The sequence below is a fragment of the Gopherus flavomarginatus genome, chromosome 11 (genome assembly GCF_025201925.1).
Source record: "Gopherus flavomarginatus isolate rGopFla2 chromosome 11, rGopFla2.mat.asm, whole genome shotgun sequence".
Classification (NCBI taxonomy): Eukaryota; Metazoa; Chordata; order Testudines; family Testudinidae; genus Gopherus; species Gopherus flavomarginatus.
The window spans coordinates 51,534,553-51,552,650 of NC_066627.1; the positions used below are offsets into that span (position 1 = coordinate 51,534,553).

Sequence of the window (18,098 nt, forward strand, 5' to 3'; positions counted from 1 at the left end):
CACGCTGCAGTGTGAATAAATAAGTTACAGCTGGTCAGAGTGCAAAGTGGAGCGGGGGACATGCGGGACCGGGAGCCCTGTTCTGAGGAACCCACAATTTCAATGTGTCTTTTTTCCAGGGTTTTCTCGTCATTATAAAATGTGCAGCGAGCTGGCAGGTCACATGGTGCTGGTTCTCCTTCCCCTGCCCCCCTTCATTGCTAGCTGCTACGCTGAGTTAAAGAGACAGCTGAGTTAAAGATACAGGAAATGCTGCCACGTGTTACTGATCCATGAAACCAATTGCCATAGCTAGCCCAGAGACGACCCTGCATCGGAGTGTGCAGGGCTGTGGGCCTCGAGACAATGTCTGCCTACTGGGGGAAAGGTGGAGGAACCCTGAGCTTAGATGCTAACCTCCTGGTAGGGTGTGTGGGTATTTTCAGTTGCACACAACACTTAACAAAACTAGGGCTAGAGCTCAGATGAAGACTGACAGTCAGGGCCTGGTGCATGTGACTCCCAGCTCCCTGCTAATCAGGCCTCACGCACCCCTTGGCTTTTGTTCATTTCTGGTCTCTTCTGCAACACCGTGAATTGCTCTGCACAATCAATGGACACGTCCCTTCTGAGTGCCCATTCTCAGGTTCTGTTGTGAGCATCTCCCCGTGCCACACTCCACCTGGCACAACCAGTCTGCTGCGCAGGGCAATGGCCACAACTGCTCATTAACGCAGATCAGAACTTCACCCCAAGTGTGTTAATAAATCAATTGACTGGTTCAGGGCATGGGCCAACTCCCAGTGCAGCCAATAGGCATCTTTCCTGGGAGCTGGATCGGTTCCTGTGTGCTGGAGAGCAGCACATACCAGAACGGTTCCTAGAATCAAAGGCTGTGGAAGGGAAGCTTGTTTGCTTGGTTTTTCTTTTTGTTCAAATGCACTTGCTGCTCCTCTGTCTATCCAGTGCTCAGTGATCCAGACCGAGACAGGCAGGGGAGGAATTTCTTTGGAGACAAATCACATGTTTTTTACTCCTGGACAAACAGCTTTGGTAGCAGTGAATTGCAGGGGGAAGGAGGGAATCTGAAGTCCTCTCTGGGCATGAGGTGGGTGTGGCGCAGGCAAAGAGGAAAGGCGGGAGCCTGCTATCCATTCACAAGGCCAGGTGCTGCTCAGGGGAAAGAGGAACGTTGTCTTTTCATATCGGTCATTTCTTTCAGTGTCTCGGCCTTGGCCTCTACACGTAACGAACGTCTGCTCCAAATAGCAGGAAGTTCTAGGAAAGAGATCATGATGTAAGCCACTGGCAAAGCCTTTCCTCTGGTCACAGAACAGCAGAGCCCACCTGCATTTGGCAGTAAATGCAGGGCTCTCTTTAACCAGGGAATATGTACTGTAATTAGAGCAGCAAGCCGATGAGCATGTGTGTACGGTGCAGGCTGCAGGGCATGCAGTGTGTGAGTTGGCTCCACATCAGAGGGAAATCCATGTTTCTCCCCAGCTATTGTTCCCAACTTTCTATTTATTCAGCATTGTGTGAGCAGCTGTTTCTCTGTTTCTGTCATTGGTGCTTTACTCATTCGCCCTAGGCTGGATATGCTGCTTTGCTTTGGAAGGGCTTTACAAACATGCCTGGCCAACACCCAGTGGACTCAGTTCTTAACAGGTTACGTTTCTTTAGTTTCCTCATGCTGAGGGGTCCCAGTTGCCTCACAAAGTCTGGGCTGGATCCAGGCCCCGTTCAAATTAACAGGACTCTGCTCTGATTTCAGTGTGAATTGGCTTGAGCCCTCTATGTGCATACAAAGCCACCGGACTGCAGCCACGGCTAATGTGAGGGTGGGGACAGGGAAGGACGCGACCCAATAGAAAACCCACACATAGCACATAGCAAGATTATGTGTGTTAGTGGTGGTGGAGATGGTGGGAATTTAGGGTCAAAAATCACAGCAAATCTCTGTCTTTATAAAAAGAGCCGTGTGAAAGTTAAGACAAGACTCTCGGAAAACACAAAACCACATGTACATTTGCATGCTGATTCTGAATGTGCAGTTCTGGGACTGATGTGCAACTGTACTTGTGCAATTGTGAAAATCTGGACTCTGACACTCAGAGCCGAGATCAGCTCAGTTCCTAAGTTCTGATCTGAGAGACACGTCCTACCCCCTGGCCGCCCACGCCCAGTAAATCCCAAGGAAATCCAGGGATGTACCTTGGGTAGACAGAGGGCTTTATATGAACCTGAGCTCCCATGGAGTCCGTGTGTTGCTGGGCCACTGACACTGACTAGTGATCTTCTCCTCATTCTCCTCCCTTAGTACAGACCAGCTCCTCCCTGCCAGCTAGCACCGATTAAGCAGGGTGATTCCTGCCTGTTCCCCTGCCTGTGAACGGCACTGTTCTTCCTCACCACGCTTCCGCCAACCTGTGTGTCAGCGCAGAGACCCCTTCCTTCCCTCTCCCGCCCTACACCCCCCCACAAGAGCGTCACTAGCCATGAAAAGGGTTTATTAGGCTACCTCGCCTTCCCCTGCCCTTCCCTGGCCCTGTACTAAGGTATCCAGTGGTGGTTGTTCTGGGCCTGGCTCACACCCTGCTCGGGAGGCTGCTCTTCACTCTGCTCCGCCTGCTGTCGGCATTATTTGTTGTCCCAGATATTTGCTCAGGGACCCCTTTGCCCAGCACAGAGGACTGTGTTCACTGACCTGGCGGGGCTGTATGATGAGGTTGGAGAGCTGAACGTGAGCTGGCAGTGGGAGGGGGAAGCCCTTCTTGAGTCTTGCTGCAAAATAAACCACTCGTGTGAGCAATGGTGGGGCAGAACTATCCGAGTCGCTGCAGGGTTATGCAGCGAACTGGGCACCATCGACTCGCACCCACCCAGCCCTCCCCTTGTTAGCACCCTGCTCCCTGTTAGCACCCGGCTCCTGTGTGCATGTGCAGGGAGACGTCTCGCGTGCTGCTCTGCCTCTGCACATGCACACAGGAGCCGGTCCCAGTGCTCTGGCCTTGCGAGCTGCAGCAGGAGACGCAGCACGTGAGGGAGACGGGATCTGGAAGGCATTAAGACGTGCGTCGTCAGGCACATTCTTTCCAGTGAGTTCTCTGCGTGTCACCACTCCGAGATGGACTCTATCCAGCCACCCACCCTGTGTGTGCAGTGGTCCCCAGGACGCTGGTGGCAGCTCTGGGATCTAGGTCTCTGCCCGCAGCAGCTTCTAGCCACCGCTGAGAAGTGAGGTGTCAGGGTGCTGGTCTGATACAGATACCCCGGGACCCACCAGCCCCTCACCATTGATGCGTGGGATCAGGATGCTTGAGCCATAGAAGTTCATGAGCACCTGCAGCAGCTGCACCTGGGGATGCAATGAAGAGTGTAACCCTCTGCAGCTGGCAGCAGGAGAGGCAATGGGAGGGGGGTGGCTGTATGCCAGGGGACCAGGAACTCAGGTTAGAATCTGCTTGAACCAAGGAGACAAAACACAGGGGCCGTCCTGGAAACTAACCAGGTCCCACAGACTGCAACAGCCGGGGCTGGGGGAGCATCATCCCAGGTCTCACAGGCAGGCCCAGTGGGGGTGTACAGGCTCCCTGTGTCTACACCGCTCACTGAGCCTGGCTTGGGGGACCTGGGCAGGTGGACTCAGTGCACTGCACTCTAAACCTGGGCTTAGAGTTGCTCCACCTGGGTCTCCCAGGTGGGCTGATACGTCCACACTGCGCTATGCAGACTGTCTGACTCAGGCTGCAGCTTGACTTCCATCCACACTGCAGAAGGACAGGGCTTTGACCCGAGCCCCCCAGGGGTCCCAGAAGGGGACCCAGCCCCCTAGCAGGGTCCTAGGACCCGGGTCCTGAGGGCTTGCTGCTGGAAGCGGGGCTGACACCTGAGTCCCAGCTTGGGCTTAGTGTGCAGTGTAGACACATGCACGGTCTCCTGGTGCTCCAGGGAGGAGGAAGGGATGGGCTTGTGGAAGTTGAATCCTGGGAGATGAGAAGACCCCAGTAGTGCAGCTCCTCTTGAGTCCCGCTGGCACCCCAAAAGAATGGAGGCAGTGGGGTGCCATCTCCCCTCCCCCAGGAGCCCTCCTTTGGGTGCACACCCAGGGGTGTGACTCAAGCCCAGCAGCTCCTCCAGGGAGAGCCTGGGTGACTTCTGGTGTGAAGTCCCTTTGAGGAGAACTCACGGAGAAAGGGCCGACATCCGAGTGCTTCAGTGACAGCTGCAGCCTGCAGAAAAACACAGAGACTTGGCATGTCCGTCGCGCCCTCATTTAGGTTGGTCTAATCTACTGTCAGGGCTCTGCCCCAGGAGGGGGCTCACGTCTGAACCCCACCCGCAGCCAGCCTGGCCTTTAGAGAGAGTGGAATGGCAGCAAGCACAGAGCTGCGATCCCTCTGCAATAGCAGCAGGCACTAGGGTGCGGCCAGGAGCAAGCCCTGGACAGTGATGGGCACGGCTAGGTTGGGCCCTGGGCAGTGACCCTCGGGCGCTGTGGCGCGGACGGGGGTGGGCCCTGGGCTGTGATACTTGGATGCTATGGTGCGGCTGGAGGCAGGCCCTAGGTGTGGTACTTGGGCACTGTGGTGCAGCTGGGGGCAGTTCCTGGGCAGTGACACTCGGGCACTGTGGCGCAGGCAGGGGTGGGCCCCGGGCAGTGACACTCGGGCGCTGTGGCGCGGACGGGGGTGGGCCCTGGGCAGTGATACTCGGGTACTGTGGTGTGACCGGGAGCAGGCCCTGGGTGTGGTACTCAGGAACTGTGGTGCAGCTGGGGGCAGTCCCTGGGCAGTGACACTCGGGCACTGTGGCAGGGCCGGGGCCGGGCGCTGGGCAGTGACACTTGGGCACTGTGCCTCGGCTGGGGGGCGGGCCCTGGGCAGTGACCCTCGGACGCTGTGGCACGGGCGGGGGTGGGCCCTGGGCAGTGATACTTGGATGCTGTGGCGCGGGTGGGGGGGGGCCCCGGGCAGTGACCCTTGGGCACTGTGGCCCGAGTGGGGGCGGGCCCCGGGCAGTGACTCTCGGGTGCCGTGGCGCAGGTGGGGCAGGCCCTGGGCAATGACCCTCGGGTGCTGTGGCGTGGGTGGGGCGGGCCCCGGGCAGTGACCCTCAGGCGCTGTGGCGCGAATAGGGGTGGGCCCTGGGCAGTGACCCTCGGGCGCTGTGGCGCGGGCGAGGTGGGCCCTGGGAAGTGACCCTCGGGGGCTGTGGCGCGGACGGGGGTGGGCCCTGGGCAGTGATACCCGGGTGCTGTGGTGCGGTCGGGCTGGCGGTGCACTGTGATGTGTGTGCTGTAATGCCAAGGCACACTGGAAGGAGTGAAGTCACATACCAGGGGAGCTGGGAGTTTGAATCCCACCGCTTTCATCCCAGCTTCGTTGCTTCCCCGCCCCGTGACCCCTGGCCTTCACTGGCAGGTACAGGACCAAATTCAGCTCAGATGTAAGCCAATGCAACTCGCCTGATGCCAAAAGGGCTGGATTTACTCCACCAATAAGGCCATGGCCATGGCTGGCTCACTAACCAACAAGGAGTCTGGGCTTGCAGCTCCGGGATGCTTCTCAGCCTCCCTCCCACCCTCACCCGCCCTCATCTCCCGAATGGAAACTCTAACACCTCCTGGGCCCTGCAGGAAGTTTAGCCGAATCCTCTGGCAGTGCCATTGCCCAGGATCCACACTGCTCTCAGAGACACTCGGCTCACTAGCAAGCCTTTACGAGCATCTTGTGACTTGATGGCGGCTTAGTGGGCAAGGGCAAAGGTTGATCTCCCCCTGACCCTCACTGTGGCTCCTACCTGCCAAGTTCCAGGGTCCCACCTATCCGGGCAGAGGTCACCATAATCTTGGCTGAAACGCTGCTGGTCTAGGAATAGAAGGAGAAGTGACATCCGTTTCCGTGAGCCTGGCACTGTGAATGCAAAGGCCCTTCCCTGGGATTGGCGAGCCAGGAGTGAGATCTGGCTCCTCCAGGGGAAGGGCTGGGCACAGCCTGCACTGTCACCTTGCTGACAATACTTGGAGCGAAGCTGGCCTGGGGAGGAGGCCAGAGTGGCTGTGCTGGGAAAGGCAGGTTAGGTGAGGGGTCCCTCTCCTCTCCTGCTCTGGGAATGCAGTAGAATTGCTGCACTTGGCAAAGGGATGGGACCCAGCTCATGGCAAATCCAGTCCCAGCCGAACCCAGCAGGAGTCAGCTTGCTAGAGGGGGCGACACAGGGATATGAGTTTAGGAGAGCTCACAGCTATTCCAGGTCCATATGCCAGATCCCTCCTCTATCATCAGTAGGAGAACTGCACTAAGGTCTCTCCACCCTGGGTCAATATCCATAAGCCATTCCCAGACTGACCACGCTGAGGAGGAAGACAGGGATGAGGGAGGAGTTGGGTAGGATAACATATGCTTGGATATCCACAACAGGCATAAGCGACAAGTTCCCAGGTGTGATGGTCAGGAATGGAGCTGAAGAGGTTTTAATCCTGAGCTTCATCAGCTTGTCTGGGTAAATCTTTTCCAGCTGGGGATGGAGCAGAAGAGAGCCAGTCAGCACTGGGGAAGGTGACAACAGATTTGCACAAACTCGGTACAGTGATAAAGCAAAGTCCCTGAGAAATGGAATCTGATGCAGCCTTTAATCTAACAACATGTCATGTTCCTCCAGTGACCATCGCCCTAGTGAGCGGCGGGCCCACCTCGCTATTTCCAAACACGCCTTTCTTAACACAAACCAAGGTGTTGTGCGAGGTTCTCATCTTTAATCCAGTGTGGGAATGGGCGACGGCTCACTTGAAAACAATAGACCAAAGCCACCCCCAGGAAACCCCGATGCCCAATCGCTTGTGTGTGGCAGACAGGTAGCTGGCTCAGCACCGAGGCTCTCTCAGGGCAGCGGGACACTTACCTGGGGAATGAAGGCTGAAAAGGTGGAGGTGTTCAAATGGAATTTAAACTCCTTAGGAATCTGCAGCAGGAGAAACACAAATGGTGCCTGAGGGCCAATTTGCCGCAGCAATGACCTGCCGTGCGGAACAGCACAAGGAAGAGCTGGAGGCAAAATCAGCCACCAAAGCCACCTCTGCCTTCCTCACTAGAAGCTGGTTTCAAACAGGGAAAGGTTTCCCCACGTGCCCTTTTGTAGGACAGCAAGGACCTGGGGCCACAGATACTCCGTGGATGGGCTCTTCCAGGACTGAAGTCCATACACGCAAGCTGGCCTGTCTCCTACACCCAGAGCTGAGTGACCACTACAGCCATCAGTGTGTGGCTGGGCATATCCCCATCTCATTACCTAACCCAAGGTCTTCGAAGGCGCATTACATGTGTAACAGACATGTGGCTGCTATGCAATAATCTAAGATTACTGCTGTGTAAGGCCGGGCCCTGTATGAACCTGATATGTGACCTGGTCAGTCAGGGAAAGTGAGTTATTAGAATCTCCTGTTCGAGCTAACTCCTACTGGGAGCAGTGGCACGTTCATGATGGGCCTATCATGCTGGAATTCAGACCTGCTGGGTGACCACAGCTGATGCACAGGGCCCAGTCTGAGAGTGAGAGAATCGCCTGCGTCCACCCTGATGGAGGTTGCAGCCCCAGGCCTGAAAGCGGATGGGCTCAGAGGTGCCATTAGCCCAGGAATTGTGACTAAACACCCCATCTCCTTCTCTAGGAGCCATAGCCCAGAGTCTGTGGGACCTGCCCTGAGCGGTGAGAAGAGCTCTCAACCCCAGCAGCAAGGGGGGTATCCACCTCTAAGGGCAGGTCCATGTGAGATCTTGCCTTTTACCCTGTCAGGGGATCACTGCAAACTCCACATGTGGTGCCCAGTGAGAGAGAAAACATGCCCCACTCACGTCCCCTAGATGCCCCTGCCCCTACCCATCCCGGTACTCATATGACCCTCACCACCACAGCGTCTGAGTGCCACGCAGTCATCAGTGGAGTTATCCCACCCCCACCCCATGCAGTAGGGTGATTCAATGATCCCCATTTCACAGATGGGCCGGAGAGATTCAGCAACTCGCCCAAGGAAGCTTGTGGTTGAGATGGGAATGGAACCCAGGTCTCCTGAGTCCCACAGCCTCTTACCATGGCATCCGTGATCTCGAAGAGCAGGGCCCCGGCTGTGTGGTACACAAAGCCGGCTGTGTTGAAGAAGTAACTGGAGGCCCCGCAGTAAACCATGCGGTCATGATCCACCGGGAGGGCCAGTGCAGGAGGAGGAAAGGGGATGGCAGAGTGATGGGCCAGGGAAAAAAATTCACCCTAGTGAGGAAGGAAAGGAAGAGTGACGCCTGGAGGAGGGGAGAACAAGAGCAGCTGGAATTCACTTGGTTCTCACTGACTGAGCTCGGGAGCAAAGCATTCGGAGGAAGAGAATAAAACCCGGGTCTACCCACCACTCTCCCCGCCCTGCACTCGCACCACAGTGTGTTAAAAATAACCCGGACTGGATCAATATAAAGAATGCTAATGCTTTGGAATGGTCTGGAGCTCATCATGGGAAGGAGCTCAAGTGCCCCGTACATGACACCAGAGAGGGACGGATTGCGTTTTACTCATTTCACCCGTTTTTAGCTGCAGCTAAGTCACTGGAGGCACAGAGAGGTTAAGTGACTTGCTGATGGCCACAATTCCGCACTGAGAGTCAGTGGCAGATCTGAGAACAGAATCAATGAGTCCTGACTTCCAGCCCCTAGTTCCTAGGATGCTCCGGCACCTGGTAGTTGATGCTCCAGGCCCTTGCTAGGCAGAAATGCTAATGGAACGTACAACTATTCTTCACTGATCCCCGCAGGGTTGTGTGTGTCCCTCCGTTCCCTTCTCACCTTCAGATACACATCCAGAGACTGGGCTGTTACCGCAGGAGGTGCAACCAGGGAGTAATCAATCCCAGCCACCTTGTCTATCTTTACTGTGACTACAGAACAGGAGAGACACAAATGAGATGGGCTGAGATGCCAGAGGAAATCCCTGTGTGTAGGGGGTGGGCGCTAGCCGGTCCTGCTCCCCAGCTGGGACTCACACAGAGCAGCAAGCCAGGGAGGAGTTACCAGTGGCATGGGGAGTTAGGGAGCCAGGGTTATTCTCCCTTAGCTCAGTTCGGCACAAAGAGACAAGGTTTTTCTGTAGCTATCAACTCTGGGAACTAGCCCTCAGCCCGGAGAGTCAAGCTAGGTCCTTTCTGATAAGGACGACTGCACTTCCAACCCCTGGGGGGCCCTGGGCCTGGTCCAGCCATGCTCCCCAGAGGCTGCAGGGAGGAGGCAGGGCTTTGCACTCTCCCGTCCTGAGAGCAGCTGACTAGGCACAGAGGTGGTCAGCCTCCACCACGGAGCTCACACAGTCCGTCTGGGGTGAGGTGGTGCCCCATGGCCCTCAGTGTGGGCCGGAGGATAAATGCGGGGTGAAAAACAGTGTCTCATAGCATGTGCCTGGCCTGAGGAAAATACTTGTAAAAATCCAAAGCCATCACCATGTTGTACCTGGCACAGTCTGGAGATAGGGCTGCAGCTTGGTGGTGACAGAGCTGGTCACCGCTCCACAGACCTGAGGAAAACAGAGAAGTGACACCTTGGTGACTGGCCAGCAGCTCTGCCTGGAGAGGCTGGGTCACACACAGAGGGGCAAGTTCTCAAACCGCCTCTTAGTTTTGGTGATGTTGCACAATTTTTTTACTTATGCAAAGGCCTGCGTTTGCACATGCAAGTGACATTTGTGCATGCAAATGAGGCAGCAGTCTGGCTGACTGCCCGACATGCATGTATCACATATATGTGGGGGTGGGGGGTCTGTGTGTGCAAATATCTGCTCATGCAAACAACTCCAAGCACAGCCTGGTGGCTGAGCTGAGCTCCTTTGAAAAGGGTCTCACTGGTGACCCAATTCCCAGTTCTATCTTCTAGGCTGGACATGTGGGAGAATATGTACATGGAATCCAACCTGCTCTGGGTGATCTCTGTGACCAAAGCCCCATCACGTAGGCTGGAAGTTTGTCTGTTCACCAAATGCAGGCAGCAGGGAGAGTGGAGGGAGGAGGAGGTGTCTTTAAATTACTGCTCTTGGATAAGCCAGGTTGGGAAGCCACGTTTTTAGCCAACCCAGGCAACCAGAAAGGGCTAATTCAGCCTTGCCTGGGGAGGGGGAGAGAAACAGCACAATGGAGTGTGACGATAAAACCCAGAGCTCTGTGCTCTCAGTGACAGCCAGGGCCGGCTCCAGGCATCAACCCAGCAAGCAGGTGCTTGGGATGGCAAAAACCCTGGAGCCAGCCCTGGTGACAGCATGCTATTGACTCTCCTCCCCCAGCTCCAGGTGCTCTGTGTAAACACCACTCCAGTATTACTGGGGGATTGAATCAGCGTACACAGAATGGTAGGAAATGGACTGCAGGGGATAACCCTGCCAATGCACTGGAACACCTGCCGGACATCTCCAGTTCCGTTTCCCATAAGGACCCAGAAACTGCCGCGCTGGATCGGACCATTGGTCTGTCCAGTCTGGCTGCTGGCCTGCAGTACGGCCAAGAGCAATATCCAGTGCTTCAGAGGAAAGGGGGACAGTAACCAGAAAACAGAGCTGAGCTCAAGGGGAGAATTCCCTCGAGCAGTACGAGGCAGGAGCTGCCTGGTTAGTCCACGGGTCCCCGTTATCCACCATGCGGTCAGCTCATGCTCAGTTCTTTCCCCTGCTCTCTGCTGTACAGCTTGTGAAAGGGGAGGCATGTTCCTTCCACCCTGCTGTGCAAAGACAGGACACATCCCCCCACTTGGTCCTGCTAGTGAAGGCAGGGGGCTGGACTCAATGACCTTTCAGGATCCCTTCCGGTTCTGTGAGATAGGTATAGCTCCATATATTTTTAATTTAAGGCCCTGGAGCACAAAAACCTGGCCAGAGACTGATGGGGAAACGAGAAAGGTTTGTTGGGGGCTGAGTCATATAACAGCCCTTGTGCATTCACACACCTTCCTAATACACAGAGACACACTTGTGTGTCAAGGGGGAGCCAGCCCAGCGGAGAATGGGAGGGGGAGAGAGGCAAGGCAGGGGCAGGTCAGCAATACAGGGTGTGGGAAGGTCCCTGAGACTGACAGGGAGCTGGGGGGTGCAGGGAGTTAGGGTGAGAGACAGGATGCACCCCGTTCGAAGGAGGGGAAACAAAGCAGCTCAGTGACTTCCTTGGGACAGGCATGAGCAGATTGACCGGTCGCTATGGAGTGGGGAGGCCACTGCCTACGGGAAGTTTCTTGCCTGTGGTGCCAGGCAGCTGACGTGCTGCAAGAGGAGCAGAAGGAGATTCTCACCAGGTTTCCAATGTTCCCCAGTGGTGTCCCCTCCAGAGAGGCAGGAGACGAAAGTCTTAAATGGAAGCACGTCTCTGACAGGCCTGGGCTTTGCTTCTAACGGCAACCCATCTGCTCCAGCAGCTTCCAAATGGCCCTTAAAAAGCCACTAGATGGCACTAAAAGTAGCTCAATACAATCAGTCCCGTATTTTAAATCTATTATATAAATGGACTTTTCCCTGTTCTCCAACTGCCTCCTTCCTGACTGAGGTTCCCATCCAGAGATGGAGCAAGTCGTGCCAGTTAGCTGTGTAGCAATTATTGCTAACAGCTTGTTTCTATGTCTTGGTGCAGGTTTCCTGAGGGCAGGCTATTGTACCGTGCTGTAGGTACCAGGCTTTTGCTACTGCGCCCCATTCAAACAAGCCGGTAAATGTCTGTAAATCCAGCCATGAGAATTTCTACCCCAAAGCTCCTAAAAATCTCTATGAGTGACAGGCCGTTCAAAGCCTCACTCTAAGTGGGCTCTCTCGTTTGATACGAGCTTGGCTGAGGTATGCAATCTAATGAACAGACCACGTGCAAAGAAAAGTCTATGTTAATTGAGACCAATTATATTAGGCACTGGCAAATGTTGCAAGTTTAGAATTCCGTAAGAACCATGCACTGCCGAGGGGACTGCCATTCATATGTTTTTTCACGATACTTTGCAGTACTGATCTCCGTACCGCACACTTCTCCCCAAGACACCCCTCATCCCCCGAGCTCTCGTCTGTGGACATGGGCCATCTGGAAATCGTGTCAGTGCTGCAGGAGAGCTGGACAGTGAAGGAGGGGCACTAAAAAGAGTTGGTAGTCTGTGCTCTGAGCATATCGTACCTTGCCTTCCATTGTCCTCCTGAAGCTGGACTCAATCTTCTTGTGAAAGAGATTGTACAGCCAGCTATGGAGAAAAACACAGAGCACTAAAGTCATGCTTCTGCCCATGGAGGGAAATCGGTGGAGCATTTGCTTGGAAAGGGGTGACACTAGAGAAGCGAGTGACCGAGGGGCATATTGTCCCAGGATGTTCTGGATTCAAATTTTGGCTGCTTTGCTTTGTGTTGATATGATGGCTGCATTTGCAAATCGATAGGAAAGCTCCCAAATTTAATGATGAGCTGAAAACGTGTCTCCTAAAGGGACAACACTGTGGGCCAAATTCAGACCTGGTGCAAGATAATTCATTAGCTCATGATTTGGTTCTGCATGTTTATTTATTAAATTCGTCTTTGACCAACCAATCTCCTGGCAATAGTGGAGCTTTTCCTTAATTAGCCTCTCTATGAAGCTACTGGGCTTTGGGCCAATTACTCTAGGATTCAGTTTACCTCGTTAGCATTCTGTGAAGGAAGGCCGAATGGGAAGGGCCAACAGTGCTGTTTACAGACCAGTGGGCGCAGCAGAGATGGGCTGAAGGTAACCTATATCCCTGGAGGCCCTTGTAGAAGATGGCTAATCAACATGATCCCCAAGCCACAATAATTAAGGGAAGTTACATACCCAAACCTGCCCGAAATGTGCACCCGAACATTGGAGATGTGGGTTCCACACTCCGAGGTGGTAATGGTGGGTCTCCCAGAGGTGTCGCTGCCCAGCTTCAGACCAATAGAGATAGAGAGACCCTCAACCTTCAGGTCAAACGACCCACTGTCCCTGCTAATGGGAAGGGAGGAAGGAGAAGAGATTGCATTTGCAGCCAGGGCTCTCCTAATACCTCTGCACATGCCACATGCTGGTGGAAAGGGCTTGTATGTTAATCCCTTGAGCACGGATTATTCACAAGGAACATCCCTGAGGCTGGAGCAATATTCAGGATACGTAGTCACTCCGCCATTTCTTTTTTCCTTTATCTATCATTAGGGAGTGGGAAATAACCTACAAGGCCATTGGTTCCTTGCCTGGGATGGAGGTTCACTGCAGGATTGCACCCTCCAATATATTCCCCAATGCTTCATACTAACCACCTCAGAGCATCAGCCTCGGGGCTGCCCCATGTCACCCACTAGCCATTTAAGCCATTTCTAAAGAGGCCGAAGGGGAGAACACAGCAAGAAATTCCCTTCACCCTCATCCCTGTGGCTCTTCCCCAGGAGCCACGTGACCAAGCCACTAGACGGATCACCAAGGGCTGAAGTGCAGAGGCCAGAGCCTACAAGGGCTGTAGGAGTGACTCTGGAGGAGATCCAGAGAAGAACCCAGCCCACTGCCTAGTGCCGCGAGAATGCTGCTCTCAGGAAATGAAAAGCTGGGCTTGAGTACTGCCCTCCAATCATCCCTGTGAGTGCTCATGCCAGGGAGACAGGCCCTATGGGTGGGCTTTGGGGCCTGCCTCCCTGTGGATGATGGGCCTGATCCTTCTCTCGCTTATGCTAGTGTAAATCAGGAGTAACCCCACTGATGTCAATGAGGCTGCCCTCGTGTAAAACTAGTATGAGAGGAGAATCAGCCCCCTCCATGTGGGAAACAAGTTAGTGGGGCAGGAAATGACAAGGAAAAACAAGTGTGTGCGAGTGTGTGTGTGCGCGCGTGTGACTGAAGGGGCGGGGGAGGGGAGATAGACGAGATGGGGCAATTTGGGACACAAAGGGTTACACATGCGGGGTCAGACGGAGCTTACACAAATCTCTTCTTCACCCTCCACTTCCCTGTCAGCTGGGCAAAGGCGTTGGCGATGGAGACTTTCAGGCCCACGTTGGGGATCGGGGCAATCTGTGAACTCGGCAACTGGAAACTGCGAAGGTTCAGGCTGCAAGAAAGAGAAATTCTATCAGCAGGAAACCAGACCCTCCTCGGGAAAAGTGGCTGGTGGCTCTCAGCCGCACCCTAAGCATAGGCCTCCATGTCCCCACAGCCACCAGCATTGCTGGTCGCACAAGGCCCAGGACCAAGCAGGTCAGGGTTAACAAACTCCTTCACAAGTGACCCTGCCAGGACAGGCCTGAGGCACGGGGAGGGGCTGTGCCCCGGGGCTATGCCCCTCCCGTGAACACAACGCTCTGCCATTCACCCGCGGTCTCTCAGCAAAGCAAGTGACCTCACTCCTGGGAGAGAGCCACAAAGTGCCTTCACCATCACAGGTACCTGCTTGTGTCAGATGGGCTGGGGATGGACTGAGGGGTTATTCGTGGTCTCCTGAAAGGAGAAGTCACCCAGCAGCGCTGGGAACTCTGCTCCCTGGAGAGGGGCTAGCTCTGGAATCAGACAGGGACAAGCTGGGCTGGGGGTAGGTTTTCTTTTTGGCAAAACCCATTGGGCTGATTTTGCACAAACACTATCCCAACCTTGAGTGCCTGGGCTCCGGGTCACATTGTACTTGGCTCTGGCTGGAAGGTTTGGATAAACAGGTCTGGCAGAACCACGCAATTTCCTCTCCACCTTGTTCGACCCCCTTGCACCCGGCTCTCTGGCGTGAGAAGAACGGTCCCTCAGGGACATGCAGCACCCTGGGAAGGACTCTGCCCACACCTGGCACTCAGAGCGGGGGCTGGCTGCGCACGGAAGCCCCAAGGTCTCACCTGTAGAAAGTGTAGTGCACCTTTCCTAAGAGCTTGACTTTAAAGGACCCCGAGAAGTCTGGCAGCTTCAGCTTGGCTAATTCCTTCTGCAGAGCAGCGATGCCCTCCTGACGAGCTGCAGGGCCACAAAGGGGACATCACAGGCTGGCCCTTTGAGAGCGAGCCGGATACAGCCCTGGCATTTATGCCATCACACAAGGAAAGTGTCAAAAGGAACAACTAGTTAGTAACTTACCTGCTGATTCCATAAGTGAAGGGAGCTGGTTTTCATCCCACATGAGATTACTAGTGCAAAGCCTTAGATTGTGAGAAAGAGCCCTAACATTCCTGCCTGAGCTACGGCTGCACTAAGTGACATCTGATTAGCCCTGACCCATGGGGAAAGGCTGCAGCAAGGTGGACAATTGGCACAGGGCAGGCTGCACTGCTGCCAAGGGGAAGGGAACCCAGGAAGCAGGGCTGCATGCCAAACATACATTAATTCCAGCTCCTAATGGATGCTAGTGAGCCTCATTCTTCACGGCCCTGCATCTCGGGCAGTCATTTACACCAGTGCAAAGCAGGGGTACCGTTGGTGTAATGGGCCACTCTCTTACCACTTTAAAAGTTATTTTTCCTCCCTTGGTATCCTATTCTTAGTTGATTTATCTCATTAGACTGACCTCACGCTTGGTAAAGCAACCCCCATCCTTTCATGTATTTATACCTGCTCCTGTATTTTTCACTTCATGCATCCGATGAAGTGGGTTTTAGCCCATGAAAGCTCAAATAAATTTCTTAGTCTCTAAGGTGCCACAAGGACACCTAGTTGTTGGTGTCAAAGAGGCCCCAGATCTGAGTGCTCGCACACTGCAGTCACTTTGACAGTGCAGAGCACTGCACAAGGCACAGCAGAGCCGGATAGGATGGGCCCAGGTTCTCCTGAGATCGGCATGGCCCTTACAGGTGTGTGTCCACTGCTGCTTGCTCGAGCTTGAATTTAGCTAGTGCGGCTAAAAACAGCAGCGAAGGTGCGGCAGCATGGCCCTGGTGTGGGTTAGCAACATGAGCACGTACCCAGGATTCCCGGCAGGTTTGTACAGCCTGCACCAGGGTCCGTGCCAGTGTGTGCTAGTTCTAGTCACGTGACTGAAATGAAAGCTAGTGCGAGCTGCAATCATACCTGTGTTTGCAGTGTAGATAGCCCTTAGACGGCTGCAGCTGTTGGCTCTAGCTGGGAGGGAAAGGCACTTCCCACCTCACGCAGAGATGACACAGGGAGGACTCTGCTCATTTAACCTGCACGCCCCCCACAGAGAACACGCCCGGAGACATGCAAGTCCCGAATGCCCTAATGGGGTTGGTAGGGCTCCTTCCCTGCCTTCACAGGGAGACGTTGCCATGAAATGGCCCATTCCAGAGATGGGAACAGGCTACTCCACACGGTCACAGGACCCATCCTCACGGCCATGACTAGCACCCGCATTTCTGGACTCTCATGTCATGTCCATCCCACTGGCCGACTGGTTCCTATCATACCCCCCTTACAATGCATTTTGGTGAGCTGCACACCTGGCCCCTCTCGCCCAGCTCGGTGTGAGACAGACACAAATTGGACTGGGAACCTACCGTAGTCCAGGCCTTTAACAGTGATTCTGGCCACAAAGCCGGGGTTAGTGGCCCTGCTGAGCACCGTGCAGATGGCCAGCACGGAGGCAGCCAGGGCCAGGCGATGCGCTACCATCCTTACAGGAGTGCAGAGGAACCGTCCGTGCTGAGCTGGCTGCTGGCGGATGCTCCCCTCTGATCCTGCTGCTGTAACCGGCGTGTTTATAGCAGGGTGGAAAAGGGAACTGAGAACGGGTGCCAAGGAAGCAGGAAGTTGCTTTTACATTCCTCTGGGGGCCGTCCCCACTTGCACAATTCTCAGCCATGTCCTGCTACAGGTTCCTCCTCCTGGGGCTGGGGCTGGGGCTGGGGCAGACCCTCGGGCAGAGGGCAGTGGCACACCCCAGGGGACAGAGCTGCTCGGGGCACTTGTGCTCTCTGCTCCCCAGCCTGTGGCTCGCTCGCTGCTCACTTGGGGAGTTTCTGCTGGTCTCTTGCAGTGCGGGTGACGCTTGGCTCCACTAACAGACACCTGCTGACCTCCGCCCTGCAAGCCACAGGAATGCAGCTGGAAGAGTCTCTATGGATACCAGGGTGGGTCCTGGGGAAAGGAGAGGCAAGGACTTTGCATTCAGCATGGTGCCAACCTCGAATGCCTCCTCACTGCCCTGGCAACTTGTAGAATCTCCTTGCTGGCTCCTGGAGCAGACCCGGGGATTCAGCCAGGGGCTTGGATCTGCTTGTTTTCTTGCACTGTATTTTGCCCATTCCATTGGCAGAGGGCAGGGAGCAGGATGGAGCAGTTTATATCTCAGCAGGGACCTACTGGGGGCTACTCTCCCTAGAGGTTTCTCTGGGCATTTTCTCTCTTGCGAGGAGGATTTTACATCTTGTCAAGTCCCCTGGCTGGGAGCAGCTTTTCCCAGTTATTTCTCTCCTCCTGCAGCTTCCTCCTTTCCACATCCTCAGCAGGCTTCTCCTGGCCCCAGCTCCACTAGCCAACAGCCTCACCAACCAGCAGTGGCCAGTAAGACGTGGCCCAATCAGCGTGGAGTGAGCACTGGTAGATGGCATGGGCCAGGCAGGGGAATTAAGTCGGTCGCTCTTTTATCCCCTCTGCACCCTGGCTAGGCAGCTAGCAGCCACGTTCACTGCATGGTTCTGCGCAGGAAACCAGTCGGGGCCCAGGACGCCAGGCCTGAAGTGTCATGCTGAAGCCAGGCTACTAAGGTCCATCTTCACCCTTCGTTTTAGTCACTAGTAACATGCTGCAGGCCCTTTTATGGCACCAAGTGCCTCGGACCAGCCTCCGGCCGAGACCTCAGCATGGTGTAAAAGAAAAGGAGATGCACAGTTCTCATACCCCGCAGAGCCCAGATGCTCCACCTGCAGCAAGGGCCGGTGATCACATGGGAACAGAGAGGGCTCAGACGGGGTGTGACACGAATGAGATGCTGTTATTACCCCGCACGTGGGGGGCTAGACTGCATGAGAGTTGCTCTGGCCCTTCTCAGTCCTGACGGCTGAATTCCAGCACTGCCCAAGAGCAGCCACGCTGGGAAAGGTGGGGCATGCAGCCTTGAAACCAGCAGCAGACCCAAGCTGCAAAGATCCCAGACATCGAGGTGTGCTCAGAGCTGGGGGTTTGCCTCAGCCCCCTGTTCCGCTAAACTATGCTCTGGGTGCAGCTC

The 18,098-nt window shown here is 55.0% G+C and overlaps 1 protein-coding gene across 1 annotated transcript; it reads right to left on the reverse strand.

The window, feature by feature from the left end:
- Positions 1-786: 786 nt before the first annotated feature.
- On the reverse strand, positions 787-16,789 carry BPI (bactericidal permeability increasing protein). Its single transcript, XM_050917731.1, has 15 exons — positions 16,429-16,789; positions 14,821-14,935; positions 13,923-14,051; positions 12,806-12,961; positions 12,143-12,206; positions 9,465-9,528; positions 8,808-8,899; positions 8,068-8,244; positions 6,883-6,942; positions 6,331-6,498; positions 5,782-5,849; positions 4,169-4,211; positions 3,274-3,337; positions 2,687-2,763; positions 787-1,257 (listed from the first exon to the last, which is right to left on the reverse strand). The coding sequence occupies exons 1-15, from the start codon at positions 16,541-16,543 to the stop codon at positions 1,219-1,221; spliced, it is 1,431 nt and encodes a 476-aa protein (XP_050773688.1). The 5' UTR covers positions 16,544-16,789; the 3' UTR covers positions 787-1,218.
- Between the last annotated feature and the right edge of the window lie 1,309 nt (positions 16,790-18,098).